At 40.0% G+C, this 8785-nt stretch overlaps 4 protein-coding genes across 5 annotated transcripts; 3 read left to right on the top strand and 1 right to left on the bottom strand.

Moving 5' to 3' along the window:
• Window positions 1–343: 343 nt before the first annotated feature.
• LOC132197376 (large ribosomal subunit protein eL43) lies at window positions 344–1298 on the top strand. Its single transcript, XM_059620628.1, has 3 exons — window positions 344–502; window positions 760–888; window positions 1125–1298. The coding sequence occupies exons 1-3, from the start codon at window positions 500–502 to the stop codon at window positions 1269–1271; spliced, it is 279 nt and encodes a 92-aa protein (XP_059476611.1). The 5' UTR covers window positions 344–499; the 3' UTR covers window positions 1272–1298.
• Window positions 1299–1610: 312 nt separating this feature from the next.
• Window positions 1611–4051, bottom strand: LOC132197375 (zinc finger and BTB domain-containing protein 14-like). The gene is made up of 3 exons (XM_059620626.1): window positions 3301–4051; window positions 3054–3245; window positions 1611–2666 (listed from the first exon to the last, which is right to left on the bottom strand). Exons 1-3 carry the CDS (start codon window positions 3898–3900, stop codon window positions 2214–2216), a joined length of 1245 nt encoding a protein of 414 aa, XP_059476609.1. The 5' UTR covers window positions 3901–4051; the 3' UTR covers window positions 1611–2213.
• A 50-nt stretch (window positions 4052–4101) lies between these two features.
• LOC132197374 (ubiquitin carboxyl-terminal hydrolase calypso) lies at window positions 4102–6578 on the top strand. Of its 2 annotated transcripts, XM_059620624.1 has the most exons (11): window positions 4102–4328; window positions 4412–4626; window positions 4707–4832; window positions 4891–5092; window positions 5144–5315; window positions 5374–5471; window positions 5524–5664; window positions 5727–5813; window positions 5889–6175; window positions 6226–6377; window positions 6434–6578. In XM_059620624.1, the coding sequence occupies exons 1-11, from the start codon at window positions 4271–4273 to the stop codon at window positions 6519–6521; spliced, it is 1626 nt and encodes a 541-aa protein (XP_059476607.1). In that variant the 5' UTR covers window positions 4102–4270; the 3' UTR covers window positions 6522–6578. The 2 variants fall into 2 exon arrangements, with proteins under 2 accessions (XP_059476607.1, XP_059476608.1); XM_059620625.1 differs by lacking the exon at window positions 5727–5813.
• Window positions 6579–6996: 418 nt separating this feature from the next.
• Window positions 6997–8163, top strand: LOC132197022 (protein N-terminal glutamine amidohydrolase). Its single transcript, XM_059620046.1, has 2 exons — window positions 6997–7147; window positions 7215–8163. Exon 2 carries the CDS (start codon window positions 7297–7299, stop codon window positions 7924–7926), a length of 630 nt encoding a protein of 209 aa, XP_059476029.1. The 5' UTR covers window positions 6997–7147; window positions 7215–7296; the 3' UTR covers window positions 7927–8163.
• The last annotated feature ends 622 nt before the right edge of the window (window positions 8164–8785 follow it).

The following is an 8785-nucleotide window of genomic DNA, read 5'->3' as shown; positions in this document are numbered from 1 at the left end:
GTTAAAATTGGTTAAAATGGTAAAAATTATTTACTGTAAGATCGTAAGATGTATCAAGATAACATTAATGGATTTACATGGAATAATAATTATTGATAATTGATGTTGCACCAAAAAATCTGCAAACACAAAAATCCACGAGGAGAAACGAAAAGGGAGACACACAAAGATCTTGGCAAGGCAGTGTAAGTTGGCAGTGTATTTGACAGCGGGCAGCGCGTGTGCGTTCTTCCCGCCACTTTTATTCAAACTGTTAAACTTTGAATCCTTCACTTACGAACACAGTTTTTAGGGCTTTAATTTTAATTTTGAAGATTTGATCAGATAAACTTCACATATCTGATAATATAAAATTTTTAAAGCCTTAACTATTTATAAAATATCTCTATTAGGTATAATACAAGGATTGAAAAGGCACGATTCGGCTAACTTGACTAGAGAGTCATTTGTTTTTCTCGCTCACTTCCGGTAAACAGCAGCCGTCGATACTCACGTGAAAATGGTAAATTCTCTATTTTAATTTCTCATCATCCATTGATGGAAAGCACTTTTCATTTTAATTATTCATTAGATATTTTATTTAACTCTTAATCTTTGAAATAACTGCCGTCGATTGTAAATTTTTCTCAAAAATATCCATCAAAATAAGCATCAAAGTCGGTGTCTGTAAGACCCTTGGATCAGTCTGTTGCTTTGTTGTCATTCATGTTAGAAAACGAGTGATTACAATTTGAATTAATGCAAATTAATATTTTTTAGGCAAAGAGAACGAAGAAGGTTGGAATCTGCGGAAAGTATGGCACCCGTTATGGTGCCTCACTCCGTAAAACGGTTAAGAAGATGGAGATCACCCAGCACTCCAAATACACTTGCTCGTTCTGCGGAAAGGTATGATTGAAATTCACAATTCACTGAATATGCCCATTACAAAATTTCAAGCCCTTCTGATATTTAATAGCACATATTATGTAGTTGATTAGTTGCCACTCCACACAGAAAATATAAATTTACTCGTCCAAATTGGATTTGATAGTTGCCTTTTATTCCGTCTGTTGTGCGTGGTTTTTGACAGAAAATTATTCCTATTTTTTGTTGAAGTTTGTTGACCTTAACCATTTTTTCAGGACTCGATGAAAAGGAGCTGTGTTGGCATCTGGTCTTGCAGGAGGTGCAAAAGGACAGTCGCTGGAGGCGCCTGGGTTTATAGCACCACTGCTGCTGTTTCTGTCCGCTCCGCAGTGAGGAGATTGCGTGAAGTTAAGGAACAATAAATATAAAATTAATATTAAATTTAAAAACTGTCAGTTTTGTTCATCCACAAACACATAATAAATTCAAGGTTCATACTAGTTTTCCCTTTTGTCAGTTTGAGCAATAGGTGCTATATAAAATTTAATTCTTCAACGTCCGCATTTTTTTTAAGTGCTGTGGACCGACAACCATAATGAATGCTTTTTAAACGAGCTACATTATTTTTATTATATCTGGAATCGGTATTACAATGTTTAACAATTTTTGAATTTTTATATTTGATTATAAGAAGCAAGTAATTTTATTGAGATCTTCAGTTTAAGAAAAGAAGTGTTTCTTTATCCAAATTCCAGGGAGCTAAATAAGTTGATTGATTTCTGTGCATTTAGCATTTCAACATTTTATTCAACACCTTGAGGATTCTATTGCATTTTTTTGGTTGGATACACTGAAAAGAGAAACATCCCTCGAACATATTAAGTATTTTGAATGTTTTCTGTTTCAATTTTTCCAGGTTAATATTTACAAAAAATAATTAAAGCCAGCTGATATGAGTGATTTTTATGACACATTAAACATACTATGCAGCAATGGCATACTTCCAATCAAAACAGCAAACATGAGTATTTTTCAAGTATGCCCAAATAAAGTTTTTTACCACAAGAGACAACACGCTACTTACATGCTCAAGGAAATACATCCACTCAAGTATAACACTATCTCTTCCCATTCTGCCTTGTACAAGATTGGCAAATTGCGGCTACGTACGACACTAAAAAAACTTATCAAACAAAATAATATAAAAGCTCAGTAGATAAACATTATAAATCCTAACGAAGTAAACATACGAGTCTATGTAATTAAAAACAAAAACTCAATCGAGTTTAGCAGACTAGCAATTCAAGTCTTTTCACAAGTCCGTCAAATTTATTTGTCCTTGGTTATTCACTTTGCACTAAAACTCACTGCCGAGCCTGTGGAGGACACGGCTGAATTGTACATTCACCGAGGTCCTGCACTGACCTCAGCAGTCTTTCTGTCGACGCTTGCGGCTGCGACGATGAACTCGAACTGGCCACAAACATTGAAGAGTCTGAAGTTGGCCGTGGGGCAATGCTCCTCACCGGTCGAACTGGACCGGCCGCAGGTACTTTGAGTTTGGCAGCGATTTTGTTTTGCAGCACGGCTGCGCCGGTTGGTCCGTGCCGCAACACGTGCTGCTTAAGTTTGTCTTGGCGGGCGAAACTTTTGCCACACAATTCACACTCGTAAGGTTTCTCGCCGGTGTGCAGTCTGCGGTGCCGCTTCAAGTGAGCCGACCTGAAGAATGCCAGGTGGCAGAAATCACACTTAAAGGGGCGGAATTCCGAGGTTGAGTCTTGCTGGGGCTGTGTCAGCTTTGCGTCCTGGTCCATCTAAAATGATATGGTAATCAAGCAACCGATATTTCAGACTTTAAATTTAAATAAGGTTATCAAATGGTCAATACTTTAAAGACAAAACAATTATTGGAATTATTGTTGGTACCTTAAGGCAATTGAGCTGTTTTTTTTTTAATTTAAAAAAGTATTAATAACATTCACATTCAATTTATTGAAATTTAAAGAAAAATAAAGGAGAGGAATAGCAATGTAGAATTTTTTTTCATAATTAGTTCCATAAAAATTTAAAGAGCTTTGTTAGAATGATTTTTCACCAAATGCCATTTTTAATTTGCTACAAAACAATTTCAGAGCTGTTCCAGAGATTTTAAGATCTGAATCTAAAACATCAGACAAATTATAGTAGTATTATTGATTTACGGGTAGATTTGCCGGGTCTTCGTCTTCATCAAAAGCGCTGTCCAAATGGTGCAGTCCTTGAAATCCCAAGAGATCAGCTGTGGGGTCCAAACTAAAGGGTTCAGGTTTCACATCCACCATGAGTTGCTCGATCATGGAATTGGCCAAAGGTTTATTGGAGGATTTCTTGGAAAGAGTCACATCATTGTTTCCCTGCAGATAAAGCATTTAATTTAAAAACAACCCAATAATTAAAAAAATCAACTACCTGCAAAAGTGAGACGAGCAAATTATTCGAAGTCGAGTCCTTGGAGTCGGTGCTCAAACTTGAGCTGGCGTACGAGTTAGGTATGGGTAAGATTTCCAGTCCGTTTAAGTCATCATTGGGGAAGAGTTCCAGTCCAGGCGGGGTGTCGTCATCCTTATCGTCCATCTCCTCCACTTCAGGATCGAAGACCTCCTCCTCTTCGAGATTGCTCTCGTCTTGCTTGTCTCTTCCAAGCAACTTATCGGAGAGTCCTCGGACGGCCAGCATGGTTGCCGTTTCCACAAACGACTCAATCTCGTCCTGGACGACGTTCAGCTCGCCCTTATACATGTACTCAAGAACTTTCTTCATCTCGGCCAGGGGCACGTCATTCATTACGATGATAGGGTTGTTACAGGGGTGATCCCTCAGCAGGACGTCAAAGAACGGACTGCAGGAGGAAAGAATGATCTTGTGCGCCCTGAGCATACCACCGTCGCAGCATAGAGTGACATCCACGAACTTCTGCTCCTCCAGCAGCGCGTCAAACAAACAACTCAGGTTCTGCAGGTGGTTGTCCCACTTGAGACGGAAAACCTTTGACGAATTTTCCTTCGGCATCGCGCTGGTTACCCTAGGCGTGTCGCAGCCGCATCAAAAATCAGAGTTTGAGCCCAGAGAGAGTGCAAAATTGTCCGAAATTTCGAAAGTTTGGTCCTTACTGTGAGTCAAACCAAACTTGAACCTTGGAAAAAGCAATAGTGCCACACCCCCTTTTGACGTAAGTATATTTATTTTGGTTGGTCGCCAGCGCTGCGACGGCGTCGTTCACAAACGCGCCAGTAAACAACAAGACAAGTACGACTGTTTTGCGCGTCTGGCTTTTGTGCCAGCTTGTGCTGTCACTTTTGAGGTGTCTGGCTAAATATTTTTATTTGACCTCAAGAATTAAGGACTACTATTTTTTCATGTCGTAAAAACGAGACTAGAAATGCCGGTAAATATTCACGAGTTAACAGAAGGCTGGCTGGAGTTGGAAAGTGACCCAGGTTTGCATCTCTTTGTGATAATACATTATAACATTATTTTATGTGTGCGTGCATTTTACTGATTATTTAAACCATTTTTGCAGGTCTTTTCACACTTTTGTTGGAAGATTTTGGTGTCAAAGGAGTTCAAGTCGAGGAAATCTATGACGTGCAGCGGCCGATTGAAGGCCCCGTCTACGGTTTCATTTTCCTCTTCAGGTGGATCGAGGAGCGCCGCTCCAGGCGAAAAATTGTCGAAGAGGCGGAGACCTTCGTTCGGGATGATGATTCCGTCAACAACATATTTTTTGCACAACAGGTTCAATAAAAAAATAATAAATTATGAATTCAAAAAAGATAAGTTAAAGGAAACATTTTCAACAAAAATTTTTATTTTAGATGGTTCCGAACAGTTGCGCCACACATGCCCTGCTTTCGGTGCTTATGAATTACAATAACCTGAATCTAGGCTCAACCATAAGCAGGTTGAAAGAGCACACATCTGGAATGAGTCCTGAAAATAAAGTTAGTAAATATTAAAAATGTTAAAATTTAAATCTATCAGAAAATAATTTTTCTTCAGGGCTATGCAATTGGAAACGTCCCAGAGCTAGCAAGAGCCCACAATTCTCATGCAATTCCAGAGGCCAGGAGAATGAACGACAAGTCTTCGAGTGTCAGCACAGGACGTTTTACAGGGGAGGCATTCCACTTTGTCAGCTACGTTCCTATAGATGGAAAGCTGTTTGAGTTGGATGGGTTGAAACCGTTTCCAATTGATCACGGTATTTTACTTAAATTGCAAACTATGAAATTTACTTAATTATGATTTAAAGGGCCCTGGGGAGAAAATGAGGATTGGACAGAAAAGTTCAGACGAGTTATTACCGAGCGGCTCGGCATTGCCAATGGGGAGCAGTGCAAAGACATAAGATTTAATTTGATGGCTGTTGTTCCTGATAAAAGAATAGCGCTGAATAACAAACTAGAGCTGCTAAAGACAAATAGGTACTGTGATAATTATAATAATTTCCATAATTGAATTATTTATAAACAAAAAATCTAGGCAAATAGTCTTGGATGCTTTGAAAACGCTTGTCAGTGAAGCAAAACAAAATGCTGACAAAAGTAAAAAAGGTGACAAGCCTGGAAGATCAAGCAGAGGTATTTCGAAAAGTCATTTTGTGTCTAAAATATTTATTGATATGCTCTACAGACGTTGAGAGGTTTGACGGAGGAGAGGCACAGAAGCCTGTCGATTTCAGCACTCCCTTAACAGTTCAAACCTCACCTGCCTCCAGCACAGACACACTATCAGACATTGGCTCTGCGGGCTCAATGAACTCTCCCGTTCCTAGTAAGCAATTTCATCTTGAGAGCAAAATTTGTTTTCTATACACACAAAATGCAAAATTTTAGACTGGACTATCCAATCTGGCCAGGGGAGTCCAAATTCTTTAAAAAAGCTTGTAGTTGTCAAAGTTAGCAGTGGGCTAAATTTGCCTGGTATGTCAATAGCAATTTTACATTGAAAATTTATAATTTATGAGCCAAACATTACAATATTTTTAACATTTTCAGGAAAAAGGGTTCTGAGCGAAGCATCTGAAAGTTGCTCAGAAGCAAAAACCCTCAAGTTTGAGGAGTCGGAGGCCGGTCCGTCTGACAGCAATGACAGTGAGGCAGGAGGAAAAGACAATTCAATGACCAAAGTCGATCCAAAATTGGTGGCCAAATACCCTACACTTTTTGGGCCACACACTTTTGCTCCAAAAGATTTGCTGGCTCTTCTAAAAAATCTTGACAATGGAATCCAGCAGTGTGAGCAGAACATAAAGGAAGAAACTGAAAAGAGGAGGAAATATAAGGTTGCACTGAAAAAATTTAAAAAAAAAAATGCTGATTTTAAATTTTTTAGGTTGATGATTCGAGACGGACGCACAATTATGATGAATTTATCTGCACATTCCTGACCATGCTCGCTCACGACGGCAAACTAGCTGATTTGATTCAGGAAAACTTATCTCAGCCCAAAAAGCTGGGAGCAGCTTCTACTGGGAGGAGCAAAGGGTAAGTTTAAGCAAGCTATTGAGCAGCTTTTTACCTTTTTATCTGTTGAATCTCAGTGCACCAAAAAAATCCACTCAGTCGACTCAACAGTCAACAAGTCCAGGCACTGGAAAGCAGAGAGGGAGGAAGAAAAAGAAGAAATAAGGATTTATGAAATTAAGATTGTTGATTTGGTTACAATAAATTATATACACGGCACTTGCAAAAAAATTGGTCATTAATTTTTTTAATTAAATTTAGTTCTATTGCAATATTAAATTTTCCTCACGCTTTATATGCACAAGCAAATTGCTAACATAATTATAAGCGTGTGTTACATAGAATGTGTCGTGCGTAAAACCATGAGTTTTGCGCAATTTATTCAAGCATCAAGATAAATTTTCCGCCACTTATCACGAAATCCACGAAATTAGGTCATTATTGCCAACCACGCGGTTTAGTTCTGTCACTTTTTCCCATTAAATCATGCAAGTAATTCTGCAAAGCTAATTAAATTTCCAGCAGATATGTTCAATTTTGCTTCAACCATAAATCAATTGAATTTTTGCTGTAGATTGCTTAATCTTTACATTCTGAAGAATTGCTCCTGGTTTATGTTGGCAACACTGCAAAAGTCAATACAATGCGCGAAGAGCCAAACACATCCGTGTATATACTGCAGGACAGTTTGATGGAGTAAAAGTAAAATGTAAAAATCTGGCCTAAGCAACAGTGAATTAGATTTTCTAGCAGTAGAAATTAGCCGAAGTCTTCTCTTGAACCCTTGATAGGTGAGTTTTGAGGCTTATACTGTCGCCTATCCGCATAATCTGACCCCAGGACTAACGCCCTTTGCAGGATGCGTTCAGCTGCAGCACTATAGTACATTGACTGCGGAGGAGCGACCCGATTGTTTGAGTGACCCACGTCTTGTGTCCGCATGGCCTCTTCAGAGCTGAAAAAGGCGCCGCTGGTGGCCGTGCTGCCAGCCGCCGCCGTCTGTCCCTACTCGTCGTGCTACTGTGAAGAAAACGTTTGGCAAATGTGCAACCTCGTCCGGCAGCAGCACCCGTCCGAATTATCCCGCTGTCACGTGGTCTTTGTGTCCAACGAGTCCAGAATGGTGCCTCTGTGGCGGCAGAAGGCCGGACGGGAGGAGGACAAGCTTGTCTTCTGGGACTACCACGTGATACTTTTGTACCAGCCGGACGAGCGCTGCGTTGTCTACGACCTTGACTCGCAGCTGCCGTTCCCCACCTACTTCCACAAATATGTGACCGAGACCTTCCGCACCGACCAGATCCTGAAGCCCACCTACTTCCGGTACTTTCGCGTTGTCCCGGCCACCGTCTATTTGCAGACCTTTTCCTCGGACAGGAGCCACATGCGCAAACAGGACGGAAGCTGGACCAAACCGCCGCCCTCCTGGCCGTTGATCCAGAATGGCGACGGCGACAAGATGAACCTGGACTCGTTCATCAGCATGGACACCAGAAAGGGCTGCGGAGAGGTCTTCAGCCTCACTGAGTTTGTCAAGAAATTCTTCAAAGTGCCCGGAAGCGCCAACTAAGGTCAAATTAATTATGATATTTATTTATGGAAGCCTTCCACGTTATGGTGCTGAATTTCTTTGGTTGGAATTTTGTGAGCTTATCCATTGAGACGTTTTTATTTGTGCTGAGTTTAATGCATTAATGCATTTTATGAATATATTAATATGTTCCTACTTTTTTACTACTCGTCTGCATTAATTGAAAGAAGTGTGATGTAAGGTAAAAAGAGCTATAATCATTGATTGCGACAAATTTATCCCATTTTAATTAAAATACAAATTTTACCGCACGACGTCACAAGCCTGCCCCTTATTTTCTCGGCAGTCTGACCAAAAAGATCCAGCTGAGAACGCGCACAAGCAACCTGAATCAAATTGGAAAGGCCAAAATTTAAAATTTATTAAATACTTTTAAAATAATAACCTAATGCAAATTGCACTAATTACGCATCAAAGCACAAATATTTAAACAAAAATTAATGAAAAAACCTAAACGAGCTTCTGAACTTGGTTATAAATTCTGCAGCAGCGCTAAAACCATTTTAGCCAGCAGAGTTGCTGGATTTTGCATGGTAAAATTTTTTTGCAACACTAGCGATTTACGCGCATACATTAAGCGCAAATCCAATCAAAATGCACAGCGGCGTCTGTTTGCTTTGCAGCCCTGTGGCGAGGTCCTCTTCATCCCGCGTAATCTCGTTCCCCGCACAAGCGAGCGCCTGCTTTTAGTGGAATTATACAACTTGTGATACATGCCTGCCGGGCGGGCTTGCATATTTCGAGAAAATAAGGGGCTCTGTACGCGAGCATCTCGCACGCGAAATAATATATTACTGATAAACTTGCATAGAAAAAATTGGCATTTATCTCTTTCTCT

Source organism: Neocloeon triangulifer, unplaced genomic scaffold, assembly GCF_031216515.1.
Source record: "Neocloeon triangulifer isolate White Clay Creek 2 clone unplaced genomic scaffold, ASM3121651v1 ptg000012l, whole genome shotgun sequence".
NCBI lineage: Eukaryota > Metazoa > Arthropoda > Insecta > Ephemeroptera > Baetidae > Neocloeon > Neocloeon triangulifer.
The sequence above is the reverse complement of the archived record's forward strand: the minus strand, read 5'-3'. Positions and strand labels throughout refer to the sequence as shown.